This window comes from Lipophrys pholis (assembly GCF_963383615.2).
Source record: "Lipophrys pholis genome assembly, chromosome: 11".
NCBI lineage: Eukaryota > Metazoa > Chordata > Actinopteri > Blenniiformes > Blenniidae > Lipophrys > Lipophrys pholis.
In genome coordinates this window covers 3,273,512-3,292,658 of record NC_137631.1, presented here as the reverse complement: position 1 = coordinate 3,292,658, position 19,147 = coordinate 3,273,512, and the positions used below count along the sequence as shown (strand labels likewise).

At 45.7% G+C, this 19,147-nt stretch overlaps 1 protein-coding gene across 2 annotated transcripts; it reads left to right on the top strand.

Moving 5' to 3' along the window:
* The first annotated feature begins 3,064 nt into the window (after positions 1–3,064).
* cdhr5b (cadherin-related family member 5b) lies at positions 3,065–15,478 on the top strand. 2 transcript variants are annotated; one of them, XM_080475880.1, is made up of 15 exons: positions 3,095–3,208; positions 7,178–7,350; positions 7,450–7,503; positions 7,947–8,036; positions 8,116–8,202; positions 8,298–8,399; positions 8,499–8,678; positions 9,560–9,650; positions 9,745–9,842; positions 10,543–10,746; positions 10,873–10,983; positions 11,863–11,929; positions 12,872–13,057; positions 13,761–13,930; positions 14,129–15,471. In XM_080475880.1, exons 1-15 carry the CDS (start codon positions 3,130–3,132, stop codon positions 14,681–14,683), a joined length of 2,247 nt encoding a protein of 748 aa, XP_080332006.1. In that variant the 5' UTR covers positions 3,095–3,129; the 3' UTR covers positions 14,684–15,471. The 2 variants fall into 2 exon arrangements, with proteins under 2 accessions (XP_080332007.1, XP_080332006.1); XM_080475881.1 differs by lacking the exon at positions 12,872–13,057 and having other exon boundaries at positions 3,065–3,208; positions 14,129–15,478.
* Positions 15,479–19,147: the final 3,669 nt, after the last annotated feature.

Genomic DNA, 19,147 nt, shown 5'->3' with positions numbered 1-19,147 from the left:
ACGCACATACACACACACACACACACACACACACACACACACACACACTTCCACTCCTCACGAATGGTGCTTCTGAAGTTGCTTGTTCTCTGTCATCATTTGTTCAAACTCTCAAAATAATGTTCCTCTTTTGTTGTTTCCTCTTTGTTAATTCATGTTCCTGCTTGACGTTACTGTCTAGATAGAGCTGCTCAGGCTGGTTAATCTAAGAAATCATCTTACTGTCTAGATAGAGCTGCTCAGGCTGGTTAATCTAAGAAATCATCTTACTGTCTAGATAGAGCTGCTCAGGCTGGTTAATCTAAGAAATCATCTTACTGTCTAGATAGAGCTGCTCAGGCTGGTTAATCTAAGAAATCATCTTACTGTCTAGATAGGGCAGCTCAGGCTGGTTTAATCCAAAAACAGTTGTAAAGTATTTGGATCAGTGTGATAACTGCAAATAATATATGTAGTACAACAAGGGTATTGTATGTTATCCCCTTCCCCCCCTCCCCCTCAACTTCTCTTCTCTCTCTCTTTGAGCGTTCCCCCCCGGTCGTGTACGGCAGCCATGCCATCTTCTGACGGAGAAGGCAACAGGAGGAGACTCCAGGTCTCTCCCTGTTGCAAGACCAAAATCTGTTCTGACTCCGAAGGCTCTCAATCACATCATATTGTTGGCCCAAGCTGCCAACCTCATCCACCTCACCATCCTCCATCTCACATCCCATAATGCAAAACTGTACAACATCTAATGTCTCTTCACTGCAAATGATCCTCCTGGTTAATAATTCTGTCTGTAACCACAGAGAAATTTAACTTTCGGCCACTTTCACTCCTAGATTTTGTCAGGAGTCTTGTTCTTTTTACCATTTCTATATTTAGCTAAGTTAAGAGTTTATATTATCCTATATTTTTTTGTACTATATTTTGCTAGGAGTCTAATTCTTTTTGCCACTTCTATATTTAGTTAAGGTGAATTACCTTTTTTTTCTGCAACTCATCTTTGTTATCCTCTGTGTGCTGCTCCTCTTCTATTAAGCTGCTGGAACTAAAGTTTCCCTGACGGAGTCGTCGTCCCAGGGGATTAATAAAGCAAAGTTCATTCATTCATTCATTCATTTATTTATTTTCTTCCGCTTATCTGTTTCCGGGTCGCAGGGGTGACAGTCTGAGCACTGTCACCCAGATCACAATGCACCGATTAAGAACCTTCCTGCAGGTGGTGAGCCCACGGGAAGGTGACACCCGGTGTGGGACACGAACCCACTACCCCTGAGATTGTGAGTCTCATGCTCTACCAACATATAGCCGGGGGACTAAAGTCTAAATTAAACAAAGCAAATTTCACCAAACTACCAGGCCTCGAGCTACGATCTGTCGGTGTCGGTGCCGCTCGCTGGTCGGTGCCGCTCGCTGGTCGGCGCCGCTCGCTGGTCGGTCGGTGCCGCTCGCTGGTCGGTGCCGCTCGCTGGTCGGTCGGTGCCGCTCGCTGGTCAGTCGATACAGACGCCATCTTCCCTTCGCTCGACTTCCAACTCCCTTTTCTTATTGACCGACAGACAAAACTACCATTTCAGTGATCATGACACGGTAAAATATCGTTGGGAGACTCGCGATTTGTAACGATTAACAAGGAAATGTTTGACAAATTCTAACGCTGCCAGGGTTGATAGATGCAGTTGCTCTAAAATATCATTTGTTCATGTGGCTTGGAACCACGAAGACCCTGTGCTCTTCTCGTTATACCAAGAAGAGAGTTTTGGTGTTATTTAGTTATTTAGTGATCATTTTACTAACTTACCTTCACACACGTCAATAATACTGATTCACACTTTTCTCCCTCGAATCTTTCAAAGTTTCCATTTAAAAACTCCCGCTGAATGTCCCCCGTCATTGTCCTGCTGTATTTAAACCTGGGATATGCCTGCTGCATAAATGACCAGCGGTTCGTATTTATTTCTTATCATTATATTTCGGGGCCATAATTATTGTAAAGTCAATCTTTTGCCCAAGAGAAGCCATTCACTGAAATATCTAGTACCTTTATCATTCATTTCTCTTCATTATATTAACAAATTATCATACAAATGTGACGTAATAACACGTCATAATGCACAATAATTAATGCCTTTGCATTTAGAGAGTCACGATATGAACCATGTTTAAATTCTTGTTCAGCTGTCAGAGACACAAACCTTTGTACTTTGCTCAGCTTCGGCTGTAATATTCAGTTTACATAGAACTGTTGAAGTTGCATCGGGGGTTCCAGGTTGAAACGCTAGAATAAAAACATTTGGAAAGAAGTCAAGTCAACTTATGACCTCAAGATCCAAAAGGACATTTTTCCAATGATCAGATTCACGGGAACGTTTGATCTGATGTTTCCCATTACATTTGGATGAAAAATAAGACATGATTTGATTTTGTCCCAATTTTAACAAGGTTGGATGTTAAAATAGCTCAGATTGACCAGATGAAGACTGCGGGATGAAGGCAGGTGTGAGGAAGAGGAGGAGGAAGAGGAAGACTGCGGCGCAGCCCAAACATGTCAGTCAGGTCAGAACCTCCCGCTTCACTCGTTGGTAAAGATAAAATGAAGATATTGGTGATTGACTGCTGATGAAGAGCCTGAATCCTTCCTCTTTGGGTCACTTCGGGAATCTTCTAGTGAATCTGATTGGCAAATTGACACTGACGTTAATTTTACGACGTGAAAAATGACAAGACTGCCAAAGGTGAAGGGACGAAACGATCCGTGTTGTAGACGTAGGTGGTTTCAGTGGCCTTGTTTACTTGTCTCATCGTTGTCAACCATAAATGTGAACCAGGACACATGACCAGCTGATAAAACCCGAGAACCCGGAAGACCGGCGAGAGAAGAGTGAGAGAAAAGACAAACACCTTAACAACATCGTCATTCACACTTTTGATCAACTAACATCTTCTTTTGAGACTTTTTTGTTTTTCACGACAAAAACCGATAAGAGACGATCCTGTCAGAGAAAAGTCTCTCTTGACTTCCCGGCAGAGCCACTGCGAGGGTTTTTTTTTTTATGACGGGTGAAAGTCCACAGCCGCCATAAAGCGAGGCGATAAGCCGGCGGAGCAGCGACGGGTCCTCTATCGGAGCGACACCACGCAGACATGGAGGCCGTCTTCACCGCGAGCTCCACGCTCGGCTTTCTGCTGCTGCTTTTACAACAAACCTCCACGGGAGCTCAAAGTGAGTAGGACGTCCCCGTTTGTCGATGTTCTGTCTTTAGGGTCGAAAATGTCGTACGCACGCAGAGCTGAGAGCGCAAACGTCGCCAAAAACTAAGGAGCCAGGTCAAGCTGCTGGTCAGTCGATACGCCGGTCGAGTCGCCGGGACAGTTTATGGTTGACGTCCGTACGGCTGAAGGTTTTCTGAGGTCCCCCTGACACACTTTGTCCAAAACGCTCCTTCAGGTTGTACCTGTACCGCTGTCAGCAATGGGAAGAGACCGTTTTTAGAAAACTCAGAAACTAAACTGTGAAGGCCAACAAATGTGTTAGGTACGTTAGAGAATCCGGTCAAATGGGAGGATTCCAATTCATTCAAAGCTGGAGAACAATTACCGAGAACACGCGTCCCCGTTCTACCACTGTGAGAGGAACCAAACAAGCGGGGACGTCTTCCTCCTGCTGATTATTGTTTTTATTACCCACAGTGACGTCCATCTCCCGTGTTTCTGTCTGTCGCTTCTCTCGCTGGTAATTATGAAACATATTCTGCCTGCCTGTTTCTCGATTACGCTGTGAAAAGGACAAGAGTGTCCGTGAAAGATATGGAAAGTACTTTTATTCTGAGCTGGAGCTTCTTTGATGGACTGTAGAGCTCGGTCGTCAGGCAGGACGAGCTGAGGGCTCAAACCACTTCTCCTGGTGGTGAAGACCAACCCACTCATCCACAGTCTCCAGGAATGTTGTTGTTCCTGCTTCCTGAATGAAGAGATGTTATCAGAGGGGTGGAGAACTTGTTCCAGAGATGACCTTCCCAGCAGGGCGTCTCTGTTCCGCTCAGGCGGTAAAACAAGTGGAAACAAGTGAGGACAAGAAGGACCAGGAAACCTTTATGGTCGCAAGAGCTAAAAGCAGAACTCTCAGAGCCGAGCGCCAAGACCTATGTCTGCTAAAAACAACTCAGGATAAAGTTAAAATATCTAAATCTTTTCAGATAGAATGGCTCAAACTGATAAATGGCTGGAAAAGTTTGAATGTCTCCAACAGACAGAGCTGCTGAAGTCGCTCACACAGCTGAAGATCTCATATTTCTGAAACCACTAGAACTGCTGAAATGGTTAAAACGGTTGAAAGAGGTGAAAATAGTTAAATTGCGATAAAGACTAAAACAGCTAATAGCTAAAAGAACTTGAATACCTCGAACACCGAAAACTGAGAAAACAGATAAAATGGCTAAAGATGTCAAATCCTTCCCTGAATGTTTTCTTAGAAAACTTCGAGCAGCGTTAGCAGCCTCGAAAAGTCCGTCGACAACAAGGTGTCAGACACGTCTCAGTCCAACATTTCTTGTGATTTTCATCTCTCTTTCCCTGTCCTATCCCATGTACTTCTCCCCCCAACCGGTCAAGGCGGATGGCCGCCCTTCCAGAGTCTAGGGTCCGCCCCACGGTTCCTTCCTGAAGAGGGACTTCTTATGAACTTCTCTCCATGCGAGGGAGTTTTTCCTGGCCACTGTTGCTTGTTACACCTGCTTGCTTTGGAAAGGTTTAGTTGGGTTCTGTTGTACTCTATCATTGTAAGAGCGCTTTGAGATGTTTGTTGATGTGATTTAGCGCTTTACAAATAAAATTGAATTGAATTGAATTGAATCAGACCCTCAGGTGAGGCACGTTTGGTCCTCGGGCCAAACGTTTGTCTCGTTGTGCTGGAAGAATTCAGCTCCAAACAAACAAGCAGGACAAAAAGTGTAAAAATAACAATGAACACTGAAATCATAGCTGCAGTTCCACATTTGTCCACTGGGGGTTTCATCAGAAGCAAAGGTCACAACAGCGAGATCAGTGATGTAAACGCGATGTTATCACAAGCTAAATTAGCTTCAGCATCAAATCCATACCATGAAAATATGCCGGCTGGAATTCACAGGTCGTTTTCTTAAATCGGAAAATTTCTGGTTGTTTAGATTTTGTATGGAAATATGAACATTTTGCTGTTTGTTTGATGTTTTTCATCCTGAAAATGTGTTGGCGTTCTCTCCGACAGCACGGAGAGGACGCCGATGCTGTCGGTTCACGACTTCTCCAGTTAAGAGTTTTGTGATATCGCTGCTTGTCAGCAAGATATTCCCTTTCACAGAAAATCCTTGGCCCTTCGACAGCTTATTAGAACTGATTTACACTGATTCGTGCAGCTTGTGGCGCTTCCACGTTCCTGCATAACAGCACGGCGTTGTCAGGGATTACAGGTGGACCCAAACGCAGACTCGCCGGGTGGTACAACAAATAAAATTTATTTAAGAAATAAAAGTCCAGAGAAGTCAAAATCCGAAAACCACAAAGTCCAAAAACCAAACGGGGAGACGAGACAGGTTGACAAAATGAACCGACACAGACAACAGAGAACAGGAACCTTAAACACACTGGGAAGAGAGAACACAGGTGGAACTCAACGATGGGAGAACACAGAGGAGGAAGGCATGAGGAAACATGAGGCGACACACACAGGGGCAGACAGAGGGGACGTCCAAAAAGTCCCTCCTATCTCCTTGTCTATCCACTTTACCTAAACCTGTGGATGACGTCACGGGGTTAAGGAAAGGTGTTAGGAGGCTTCCTAAAGGAGTTAGTGAAAGGAGGTAGGAGGCTTCCTAAAGGAGTTAGTGAAAGGTGTTAGGAGGCTCCCTAAAGGAGTTAGTGAAAGGTGTTAGGAGGCTCTCTAAAGGAGTTAGTGAAAGGTGTTAGGAGGCTCCCTAAAGGAGTTAGTGAAAGGTGTTAGGAGGCTCTCTAAAGGAGTTAGTGAAAGGTGTTAGGAGGCTTCCTAAAGGAGTTAAGGAAAGGTGTATGGAGGCTTCCTAAAGGAGTTAGTGAAAGGTGTTAGGAGGCTTCCTAAAGGGGTTAAGGAAAGGTGTTAGGATGCTTCCTAAAAGAGTTAGTGAAAGGTGTTAGGAGGCTTCCTAAAGGAGTTAAGGAAAGGTGTTAGGAGGCTTCCTAAAGGAGTTAGTGAAAGGTGTTAGGCGACTTCCTAAAGGAGGTAAGGAAAGGTGTTAGGAGGCTTCCTAAAGGAGCTAGGAAAGGTGTTAGGAGGCTTCCTAAAGGAGCTAGGAAAGGTGTTAGGCGACTTCCTAAAGGAGGTAAGGAAAGGTGTTAGGAGGCTTCCTAAAGGAGCTAGGAAAGGTGTTAGGAGGCTTCCTAAAGGAGTTAGTGAAAGGTGTTAGGAGGCTTCCTAAAGGAGTTAAGGAAAGGTGTTAGGAGGCTTCCTAAAGATGTACATTCTACATACGACTGCTTTGTCATCGACGTGTGACTGACGTCACTGATAAGCGCCGGAGGAATGTTAAAAGCTGTGCTCTCTTTTTGCTTCATTCTCCTTCTATTGCGGGTCTCCTCCAATTGAGGAGCCACATTCTCTTACATTCAACTTTCATTATTCATGCATTTATGTGTTTATGGCGTCTTCTTTATTACACATGTAATAGTTTTAGGGTTTTAATATGATTTCTACACAGGCTGCGATTTGGGCTGGTTTTTATTGAGGTGTGTGGGTTTTACCGTATTTGGGCTGGAAACAGTGAGTCACATCTAGCAACCCTGGTGATGACCAGCGTGGCGTTCATATTTACTTCCATAAACAGGCGCTCAGCGTCACTTCACACCGTCTTCTGGACTTGCGCTCTGGAGCAGGAAACTGATCACGTTCACGCAGCAGTCTGATAGAAGCCGCCTTTAAAATGTAGCATGAACGATCATGCAAAAAAAAAATGGAATCCCAGCAAAAAATTGTAATTGAGCATCGAGACCTGCCGTGTGAACGGAGCCTTCATAAATGGTAAAGTCCCTTTGTGCACATCGTCCATCAAAAATAATTTATTGGTGACGACAACCAAACTTCTAGGTTGGACAAGGGTCCTAGAACGGCTGAGTAGGTTCACAGCTCTGACAAAGGGACAGAAAGGGGACAGTATCATTCATGACGACTCTTTCTGGTCACCAGTGTGTTCTGCCGATGATGTTGTGACCGTTCTGGAAAACAACAGAGTGGGTGATGTTGTGGCGTCTATCACCGTCCAGCCCGGAGTCACCATTGGATTCGTCACCGACACGCCAGACAACCCCTTCTCCCTCGACGGGACTCAGCTGATCGCTGCAAAGGTTTTGGACTACGAGGTAACTTCAGTCATGACCAACAGCCACTACAGATCCAAACTCAGTGAAACTCATATAAAGTTTTACTCTAAAGTGGCCTTCGTTTTGGGTTTTTTGCAGACTAAGAAATCGCACACCGTCAATGTCTTATGTCACAAAATCGGTGGAGGACAGGTAAAAATGTTGCTGAATCCTTCCCTCTGGCTCTTGAGATGACGAACGATTCTTTCAGAGGCTCCGCTGGTGATTGAAGACGTTGTTTGCAGTCATTCAGGAGCTTCTAAAGGAGTTTCAGATGCTGTATATGTTTCTCACTGTCTGATTTCTATCCCGGCTGATTTCTGTACCATTAAAATATTTATCTGCAATTTTCGACAATATTAGCTAAATTCCTTTATTGCTTCTAATGGACAATAACAAGCTGTTGAGAAGGTTGCTTTAGGACCTAAACGTTGTGCATTCCGTATATAAATATTTCATTCCGATAAAACCTGGAAAGATTTCGCTTCCTAATAAATCAGCTGTTGGTAGCTGAAGTCATGCTGTGCGGGTTATTTTAATTTGAAACAAGAAAAGCTGTGTGAACGTTTGTCACTAAAAACTAATTGTGTTTTCAGCTTACAGTCATCATTGTAGTAATTGTGAAAAACATTAACGACAACCCTCCGGTATTTGAGCCCAACACACTCATACTCAACGTCAGTGAGGTAAGAGTCCCTGCATTCTGTGAATTATGAGTCATTATCCAGAACTTTTCAGTCAGTGTGAACCTGATCACCTTTATAGATGTCTCCAGTTAATTCAATTGTGGGCAGCTTCCCTGCAAAAGACTTGGATAACTCACAGCTCATCTACACACTGACATCCGAATCAGTAAGACTTTGGTTCAATACTCTATTAAACCTCTTGTTGTGTGGATTTTGGTCAAACCATCAGGTAAAAGACACCTTTCATTCAACTGTCTGCAGAAATATTTCACACTGAGCTCGCAGAATGTCCCTAACATCTTGGTGAAAGCACGACTCGACTACGACACGGTCAAAAATGTCCGGCTGGTTCTGACAGCTCATGTGAGGATTACTTCTGCCTGATTTCACTTTTTTTTTTTCCACTTCGAGAAATCATGTGACCTTGGAGCTATGGTCGTCGAACGTGTCTTTTTTTTCCAGGACTCTCCATTGGTGGAGGGTGACCTCTCTTACACTGCCACCGCGACCATCGATATTAACATCTATGACGCGGACAACAGGCCGCCGTGGTTCCAGCCATGCACAGTGCATTCAATAGGTCTGGACAAAATCTGCCAGAGTTCCGGATACACCGGCTGGGTTGTCTTGAATGAGATGCAGGTGAGTCATTCCCTTTATGGTCTCCGCTGTCTGGCAGGCGGTGGCTCGTGTAGCAGAAGTGTTCAGGGATAACGGCGAGGCTGTTTGGGACGTCCTTCCCTGCTCTCAAGTGACCACGAATCCATGGCAAATATTTTTTATTCAGTGAGACCAGAGCTGATATTAACTAAGTCCATAATCAGCTTGGTTTGCTTTCCAACCAGTGACACGAGACACCGGTCCGTCTACCCAGCCAAATAGTATCTATAAGTACTAGTATAAGAACCTGATTCACCAAGATGTTCTCAGACGTATCAAAGTGAAACAAAAGATCAAAATTTATTCAAGAAAGATTACGAGACTTAATAATGTGGTTCAACAAGAAACATATGCTCTAATAAAATCCACAAATAAAAGTTGTGGGGGGCCAAATGAGGAAATGAGTCTCACCACAGTAACGGCAGCATCTCTGCTAGAAGCACAGCTGTACTACTCCTTTACTCTCCTTTTCAAAGGTGTCAAAAACAGACCCAATGCAAACCTTTTAGCAGATGGCATTGCACATCATACATAGATCTATCAGAATGAACTGCTGTCCTTTTATTGCGATCTGGAAAGCATACCCAATATTCCATATTCATGGAGGGGCTTTGCTAAATTGATATTGTGTGTGATTCTTATGGTGTAACATCAAGTCTGCACCAGTCTTGATGCATGTGAACCTTTAGCTCTAAATTGGTTTTCGATAAGAACTCCTAAGCTGCAATAAGCGTGAATGCTACTGACTTTGACTCTATCAGTCAGTGAGGTAGTCAACCAGACAAAGTCCTGCAGCAGACTAACACCTCAATGTTCCCATCAAAACTGCTGAAAAGATGTCAGACACATTTGTTCCTCTGCAGGCTGGAGTGTTACCGCTGAAACCGGAGCCCTTATTTGCCATTGATGGTGACTCTGCAATAAATGAGGAGATCAGATATTCATTCCTCAGTGGTAAGAGATTCAGGTCATGTGAAAGAGCCATCGGGTCTCTGAGCAGGTGACTGGTTATCTTTATGTGGAAGAACTCTGTCGGTCTGTGTTTCAGGAAATGAAGACGGCTTGTTTGAGATCAATCCAACCACAGGGAACATCACCATGCTGAAAGCAGCTGATGTGCTGGGAACCGTCGTATTGACAGTGCTGGTAAAGAACCGACTTGATTCAATTCAGTTTGATTTTTATGGTACCAGATACAACACAGTCATCCCAAGGCAGTTTGACAGAGAGAAATCCAACACATGAGCAAGTAGAATAGACAGTGGAAAGGAAAAACTGCCTTTTAAGGAAGAAACCTGCAGAACCAGACTCAGAGAAACCTGCAGAACCAGACTAAGAGGAGGAGAAACCAGGAGAACCAGACTCCGAGGAGGAGAAACCTGCAGAACCAGACTTAGAAAAGGAGAAACCAGGAGAGCCAGACTCAGAGTGGGAGAAACCAGGAGAACCAGACTTAGAGAAGGAGAAACCAGGAGAGCCAGTCTCAGAGGAGGAGAAACCAGGAGAACCAGACTCAGAGGGGGAGAAACCTGCAGAACCAGACTCAGAGGAGGAGAAACCAGGAGAACCAGACTCAGAGGGGGAGAAACCAGGAGAACCAGACTCAGAGGGGGAGAAACCAGGAGAACCAGACTCAGAGGAGGAGAAACCTGCAGGACCCGATTCAGAGGAGGAGACTTGCTGTTCCGGTTGGGGATTGAAGGAGAGAAAAGGATTGAGCAAACTACAAACAGAGAGTGTAGGGATTCAGACTCTGGTTCAGACAGGCGTAGGGATTCTCTGCAGGCTTAGAAACAAGACTGCTTGAGGATTCCTGAAACTGAGAGGACTATGTTTCCTCTCCCAGGCAGCCCAGATGACAAACAGTCATCAATTTGCCACCACCACAGTAACCATCAGCATTCAGGTGAAGAGCCTGCACCGCCCTCAGCTTGAGAGGCCTCAGTACGAAGGCGTCATCAGCTCAGTGGGCAGCATGGCGGTGGACGTGGCGAACAAGGACATGCCACTCCAGATCATCGCGACAGATGACGACTACCTCGCCGCTGAAGTAAAACACAACAATCAAAACAATCAGATGTGCTTTACTTTCCCTGTTAACGCATGCTGATCCCTGATGGCTGCTGGAAGCTTGTAGGTGTAGTGGTGCAGCACTGACCTCTCCATGTTTGAACAGGGCATAAATCCTCACATCATCTACACCATCAGCGGGAGCAGCGACTTCTCCATTGTGAACGGCTACGTATTCATGATGAAAAACATCCCCGACGCCAAGCTTTCTCTACAAGTCAGTTTCACAAAACTTCTCAAAGCTAATGCGATAAAAATATGTGGAATCTTTTGCTTTTAAAGGGGTTATATTATGCAAAATTCACTTTCTAAAGGTTTTCCAGCAGTAATATGCATCATCATACCTGGAACGACGTCCCAGAAGAGAAGACAGTCTGTCCTCTCTCTCCCTGGCTTGTTTCAGTTCTTAAAAAATGTGTTGCTCCAACCAGCCAATCAGAAATCAAACCCTATATAGTGTCATCCTGGGTTTAGCCAATCCCAATCAAGGTAGGTCCTCCCTTTGACCCTCCCACAATCAGGCAGCTCTGCTCTGGCACATGGCACCACGAGAGGAAGTACTTCCTCCTCTTCGCACGATGGGCATGTGTGGGCGGAGCCAGTCCAGCTCACACAGACACAGCAGATTCTGATTGTAGCTCCTATGATCCAATATTCAAGTGGAGGAAAATCAAGGAAAAGCTGGATTTGGAGCAATAAACTTTGAATTCAAGGTTTTTGGACCAACGAGACCACGTGAAAGTTGAACAGCTGGATGATATGACCCCTTTAAGTTTGTGTTTGTTGAACACTTCTTCCATTGACCAGTAGGGGGTAAAGCAGTGGCTCTCAAAGTGTGGGGCAGGTCTCCCTTGAGGGGCATGAGAGTGACGTTAGAAAAAACTGTGATGTCTTCCTCCCACACCTTGAGATCCACTGAACCAGACGAAAAAAATTCACGACACCTTGTTCCAGTACAGAAGGAAATGACACGACTGAGCAGACCAACACTCGTCAGCTGTCCAATGAGCTTGCAAGGCAACTTATGCAGGAATAGTTTCTCTTCTCCTCTTAATGATCATTTCCTTGTAGACTGACTGAATCTTGATGTTTGCAGGTGACTGCATTAGACACAACTAATGATGAGTCAGCGACGAGCAATCTCATGCTGGAGGTGAAAGCAGGTATGAATCAAAACACACACTGCAGAACCAACACAGGCAAGTCGGGCAATCTGGCTCCGAGTCAGATCGTCCAATCAGCATCCTGTACAACACAAGAGCCGGCAGAGCTGTTGACGGACCCATTTCATTAACGTCAAGTGCTTCATCGTCCACGGACTGCCACCTCTGACATTATTTCACTGAGAAGTCAAGTGGAGGAAAGCCGAACTCCTGAGTTCTTGAAGATTTGCTCTTTCACTTGGAGTTTCGTATGAGATTTAAACGTGGCAGCAATAACCTGAGTTTAGTTTGACCTGAGTATTTCTGAGCAGAACTGGTGTGAGACCTGCTGTTTACAGGACAATGATTACTGGAAGTAGCATCATTTTGGGGTTTTCGTTTCAGACGGCAACATTTTCATAGTGATCGCAGTATTTATCATTTCAGAAAGTTGTGTTTTCTCTGTTTACATGGAGATTGGGAGCAGTGTGCTTTAAAAACATTGTGCTCTGTGCAATCATTCAATAGCTTCTTAAAGCCACTGACATTTAAGCAGCAAAACAGGACAACGGTTTGTCGCTTTCACTTGAAAACATTGTCGTGTAAACAGAGCAGTTACATTCTCTCTCTTGGTTGCTGTTCATTCCTTCGATCGAGCAACAATAAACCACTGTCATGCCAGGCGACACAACCCTGGTATCTGGATCTCAACCACAGTAACTGTTGTGCAGACTTTGGCAGCTTTGACTGATGGAGGCGGACTCACTGCCGTCAGGCGATGCTTTTGACTTTGGATTGCTCTGTGGTCGGTCTGCTCCAGCATCACAAAGAGTATCTAGCTCAAACACATCCCTGTCAGGTTCCTGCTCATAAATCAGTCCAAATATTCCTTTCGTGTGCAATCTCAAAGTTCCCAGACCAAGTGAGTGAAACAGCTAAGTTCAAAGTGTGCTCTCCTCCCAGGTGTCACTTCCACCGCTCTGCCACCGAGCACACCAGGCAAGACTTCACCATTCACAGAAGAGTCCACCACCAAAAGTCCCTCCACTGCCACTGATGGACACACCGGCCCCAGTATGACCTCCATCCCCAGTGTGTCTTATTCCACTAATAAGCCCACCCAGTCCACTGCCGGCGACGGTCAAACAGGTGCTCACTCCTTTTGTTTTTCCATTCATCCTCAAAGTCACATGGTCTGAGCTCCAGTGTCAGCAGGCGCACACAGACTTTCAGAACCAAAGTGACGAGCGATGTCGAGGCCATGAGCTGAAGAAACGACCAACCACAGAGCAATCCCTGTGTCAATCTGCAGCGTTAGCTCCTCTCTAACGGCTCCCTGCAGCTTTCATATCATTTATGTAACGGTGCATTTTTATCATTTTGTTTTATGCAACTTTTGTCTCTTATTGCACACATTGAGGAAAACTTTTTACTCTCAAATAACTGTCAACTAAAACATGCAACACTTGCTAACATGTCACCAAACAACAAAAGGTCATGGTGGAAAAGCAAAATGTATAACTAAATTACAAGTTATAATTATGAAAATAAATAAAAATACACAACCTAAACAACGATTTAACATGTGAAATGTCTGAAATAGATCAAATTGTTCAAACGGCAGTAACAGCTAAAATTGCCAACATGGCGTTAATGGTGCGCTAAAATACCTTGAAAAAAAAGCTGTTGTAGTTGCGGGGCTTTTTCCAGGTAGTTGATCCGGTCTCAAAAGTGAATGTGAACGCCACCTGAACCTAATGGAGGTGTGAAAAGTCATGACTGTGGTATTGCTGTATTGACATTTGAGATGCTGCAGGTTCTTGAGGTTGACCCTCATGCGCTCTGACCTCAGCCCCTTTAGTGTCTGGCGAATACAGGGCGGGCGACATGGCGGCCATCGGAGCCACCCTGGGCATCCTGCTGTTCCTGTGTCTGCTGGCCATTGGGCTGCTCGTCTACCGGATGAGGAAGGGCACAGCCGACTCCAAGAAGATCTACGAGGCCAGCGTGTTCAGGAGCTCTGTAAGTACATCCGTCCACACTCTGGGTCGTCAGTGCTGCATCGGATCGGACATGCAAACTCAGCTCAATAATTTTCAAGCCACTGAAAACACAACTTTTTGAAAACGAAGGCTCGTTTTGGTTGACGTCACGCAAGTATTCAGACCAGCCCCTCAGCTGTTTGGACTTTAGCTTCTGTTCCTTGTTCTATCCCTACAGCTGCATCAGGACAGTCCGAAAGAGGGGATCCAGTACACCAACGAGGCCTTCCAGCACGACGAGAGCAAAGGCAACTCAGGGTCTGGGGGTCCCAGTAAGGGTCTTGTCTTGGCTCCTCCCGAACCCGTGAAGCCATCGTGGAACGGCCCTTCCAAACAAGCAATCTTGAAGTCGTCCGCGCCGCTTCACGCTCTGTTGCCCGACGACACCAGCGACACCGGCTCGGAGAAGATGGACAACGAAAAGGAGGTGAAGCCCATCCTGACCAAGGAGCGGCGCGTGGAGGAGGGCTACAAGTCCGTCTGGTTCAAGGAGGACATCGACCCCAACGCCAAGGAGGAGGTGGTCATCATCCCCGACAGCAGGGACCACGACAGCGACGACAGCGATGACGGAGACGACAGACACGACGAAGATGATGAGGATGAGGATGACAAGAAAAAAACCTCCAAGGTGATGTTTGTTGACAGCGATATGGACAGTGGACTCGGGGTGAAGATTGAAGATCCTGCGGAGGACTCAGACAGCAACAAAGGAGACAATATTGATCTGTGAGGGGGGGCCGCCCAAGACACCACCCAGCCAAGATATATCAGAAGTCAGGCCTGGAACACTGTGCAACGACACAGAACCGGGACTGGACATCTCATTAACATATTCCAGAAACCAATCATCATTCTGAATGATTTCATCCAGGTCGCTTCAGGCTTAACATTCATACTGTGAGGACATAAAACCTCACAAACTTTCAAGTCTCCTTGTAAATATGTCACAATTAAAGAAATGTGACGTTATTAAAGATTATATAAAGACATTTGTTTTTACTGGCAATGACGCTGCTTTTACTGTATATTTGATATGTGGAGAGGAACTGGCAACCGAAAAGCTACGACAAAAGATCAAATATTGACTCAAATTAAAATTCAACAAAAGCTTAATATAGTAACAGTATAAGTGCAGGTTTATCAGCAGCATCAGCTTTATTTTGACATTTAGGGAAGTTTTAATGATATTAATTGGAAAGTGTGTGTGTGTGTGTGTGTGTGTGTGTGTGTGTGTGTGTGTGTGTGTGTGTGTGTGTGTGTGTGTGTGTGTGTGTGTGTGTGTGTGTGTGTGTGTGTGTGTGTGTGTGTGTGTGTGTGTTACCAACTTGCGTGAGAACAATCCTGCATATTTGTGGGATTATAATAGGAGTGATCAAATGTTCCATCATTGTGTAGTAAGTTAATCATATCTAAGTGTTTGTGTTTATTGTAACGTAGTTGGTGATATATTGAGGCTGTCAACATTCATGCATCAAGGCTGCTTAATCTGAATAAAAATCTTAAAGTTTTTAATTCCTGAAACGTCTCTGGCAACACATTTCGGGCAGTTTGTTCGAGTAGACTTGCCGTCTCGCATGTGCAAATGGGAAGTTGCTCTGCAATGACAGTCAGATCCAACTCAGAGTTCAACAGCACGTCGGCCTGTGTTGGATATTTGACGACAAAAAAAAACTCAAGCCGGAACAGTCAACCACCAATTATTTTATGAGATAAGCTTAAAGCGGCAACGAGAGGTATATTAACCTCTATCCCGTCTTACCTCCAGAAAACCCAAAACTAGCAGATCTACAGAATTTTAAGCTGAAACAACAGGAAGATACTGATAACCCAAATCCAACAGTGAAGCAAGACATTCGGAAAATACATGGTAAAATCAATAATATTTACACAAAACAACTCAGAAGAATTAGATTTACTGAGACAAAGATATTATGAGATAGGGGGAAATCCGCAATGTATCTGGCATTCAAACGACAAACTACAAACAAATTTCAAATCCTAAACCTGTACTAGACACCAAAATGGAAAAGATTCAGGAATGTTTCGACGTCTTTAACAGGGACTTCTATTCACAGCCTAGTCCTCTGGGGGAGAATTGCGTTGATGTCTTTTTTTAGCTTTCTCGATTGAACTCAACTCTCAGATTCTCAAGACGGGGATTTAACAAAGCCAATCTCCACAGAGGAACTCAATGCAACTACCACCAGGTTAAAATCAGGGACGATAGTGAAGAATATGGGAATTATGGGCCCATTAGTGTCTTCAATTTAGACCTTTTACCTCGATTTTTGCCCGTAGCCAGGAGAAACTGTTTCCTGACCTCGTCAATTTAGGCCAGACTGGTTTCATTCAGCAAAGACAAACAACCAATAATATCAGCAGAATATTACACATCATTGGACAAATACAAAAGACAAAACTCAGTCAATTAAAGCGAGTCCAGACACAGAGAAAACTTTGGATTCCATCAGATGGACGTTCTTATACAAGGCGCTGGGGATGTTTGACTTTCAAGATAAGTTTATCAGAGTAATTAAATTATATGATCGACTCTCAGCCTGTATCAAGGTCCATGGATCGTTACTAGAATGTTGAGATGGTTTGCTTATGACTCAGATATTATGGCACGACTCCAGCCAGTGGTGGATTTTGCTCTCCTGTGTATTTTATAGTGTTTTATATAATCCTATACTTCTATTTCATGTGCCATCCATCCATCCATCCATCCATTGACTTCCGCTTATCCGGGGCCGTGTCACGGGGGCAGCAGTCTAAGCAGGGATGCCCAGACTTCCCTCGCCCCAGACACTTCCTTCAGCTTTTCCGGTGGGACCCCACGGCGTTCCCAGGCCAGCCAAGAGACATCGTCTCTCCAGCGTGTCCTCTGTCTGCCCCGAGGCCTCCTACTGGTGGAACATGCCTGGAACACCTCCCTCGGGAGGTGTCCGGGGGGCATCCGAAACAGATGCTCGAGCCACCTCAGCTGGCTCCTCTGAATTGTGGAGAATCAACGGCTCTACTTCGAGCTCCTCCCTGGTGACTGAGCTCCTCACCCTATCTCACCCAGCCACCCTACGGGGGAAACTCAATTCAGCCGCATGTATCCGGTATCTCGTTCTTTCGGTCATGACCCAAAGCTCATGACCATAGGTGAGGGTAGGAACCAATATCGACCGGTAAATCGAGAGCCTCGCCTTTTGGCTGAGCTCCTTCTTCAACACGACGGACCGATACAGCGACCACATAACTGCAGACGCTGCACCGATCCGCCTGTCGATCTCATGCTCCATCGTCCCCCCACTCGTGAACAAGACCCCGAGATACTTGAACTCCTCCACCTGGGACAAGAGCTCTCCACCGACCTGAAGGGGGCAAGCCACCTTTTTCTGGTCGAGGACCATGGCCTCGGATTTAGAGGTGCTGATCCTCATCCCAGTTGCTTCACACTCGGCTGCAAACCGAACCAGTGCACGCTGAAGGTCCTGGTTTGATGAAGCCAACAGGACCACATCACCTGCAAAAAGCAAAGACGAGATCCTCTGGTCCCCAAACAGCAGCTTTGACAATGGAGGTGGAGAACATAGTCCATTCGGACTCAATGTCTCCAGCCTTCCCCGGGATCCGTGAGAAGCTCTCCCGGAGGTGAAGACTGCATGGGCAGAGGGCTTGGCCAGGTGTTACCAACAGACCCTCATGATACGTTTGAGCCTGCCAAGTCTGTGCGGCTTCCTCCCCATCCAGCACATCCAACTCACCACCAAGTGGTGATCAGTTAACAGCTCTGCCCCTCTCGACCTCTGGCTTACCGGCGCGCGATGATAAAGTTTACTGAAGTAGGACTCTGCACACTGCAGCCTCTTGCCATGGCACACTTCCCACAGGTGTTTGGAAAAACACAGCCAGGTTGTGTCGGACGTGCAGCCCGTGATGCTCTGGCTGTGGACATCTGCCCAGGATTGAGCAGGTTGCTGTCTCCATCCACATGCCGCCTCCACTCCCCTGGTTGAATGTCTCCAGATTGTGTGGAGCTGTCTGTGTAATTTGCAGGGCTGTATCGAGTGTTTGCTGTATTTGCAGCATCCGTGCATTTAAGGAAGTTGTGCAGTGCCACACAAGCCTTCACCATAAGGACAGTGTTGTCTGGGCTGCACTCGATTGGACGTCCAAACACCCTCCACCGTGATGCCAGGATACCGAAGGCATTCTCAGTGATCCTGCGTGCCCAGCAGTGATGGTAGTTGTAAGTCTGTTGCTCCATGGTGAGCTTGGAGCCTGTAAACATATAGAAGAAACTCATTTATAAATAGTAAATATGACCTTGAAAATGACTGTAAATGAAACAATATGCCACACATGCATGTTCACATTTTCACTAGCATAATTACCTGTGTATGGACGCATCAGATTTGGGTGAAGTAGGAGCGCTGCATCACCCACAAAGGCATGTGAGTTGATGACATCTGTACCCGGCGGGTTGGCAGGTGGTGGTATCAGCAGTTTCCCCATCAATTGGCTTCGAGCCAAACCGACTGTCTTGGAAGATGCCACCATCACTTTCACGACCGTAGGCCCCGACATTCACCATCGTGAAGCGGTAATGTGTGTCACAGGCCGCCATCAGCACAATGTAGTGGGCCCGTTTGTAGTTGAAATAGTCACTACCGGACCTTGGAGGAGCTCTTATTTAGAAGTGTTTGCCATCAATGGCACCCAAACACAGTGGAAGGTCTCGAGTCCAGAAGTGGAGCATGGCCACGATCGTGTGTGCCCCGCAGACACTCGCGTACCTTGTGCACTCGCGGACACTCGTGGACATTGGTAGCATGTAGAGGGCTGAAAGCAGCAACAACAACCTCTTGACCCTTCAGTAGATGAGTGATCATTTGAAGCGTTGAATTCCACTTTGTGGAAACATCCTGTATAAGTGGCTCTCTTTCTTGCCCGTCTTGTTTGTTCCTGCTGTAGCTCCCCTGTATTAGCAGGGCTGTGTTTAAAGTGGCCCACAATCTCTCAACATTTTACTAATGTCTCCCTAAACCCACTATCAGCAAGGCTAACAGTGATGGTTCTCTGTAAGAAGTGAACAACACAAGGCATGTGTTGAAAAGAGAAGTGTCCTGCTGCAGCCATCATGTTCCGTCTGTTCCCATTGTGGTGACCTTTTGTAGAATTCCTCATTCCTCTGCCACAGAGA

What these genes read in the sequence shown, in the direction of transcription:
- cdhr5b (XM_080475880.1), top strand. Translation starts at nt 3,130, where the DNA reads ATGGAGGCCGTCTTCACCGCGAGCTCCACGCTCGGCTTTCTGCTGCTG. An exon ending in TTGTCTTGAATGAGATGCAG is followed by an intron (nt 8,679 to 9,559) that starts GTGAGTCATTCC and finishes GTTCCTCTGCAG; the next exon opens with GCTGGAGTGTTACCGCTGAA. An exon ending in TGCCGGCGACGGTCAAACAG is followed by an intron (nt 13,058 to 13,760) that starts GTGCTCACTCCT and finishes CTCTGACCTCAG; the next exon opens with CCCCTTTAGTGTCTGGCGAA.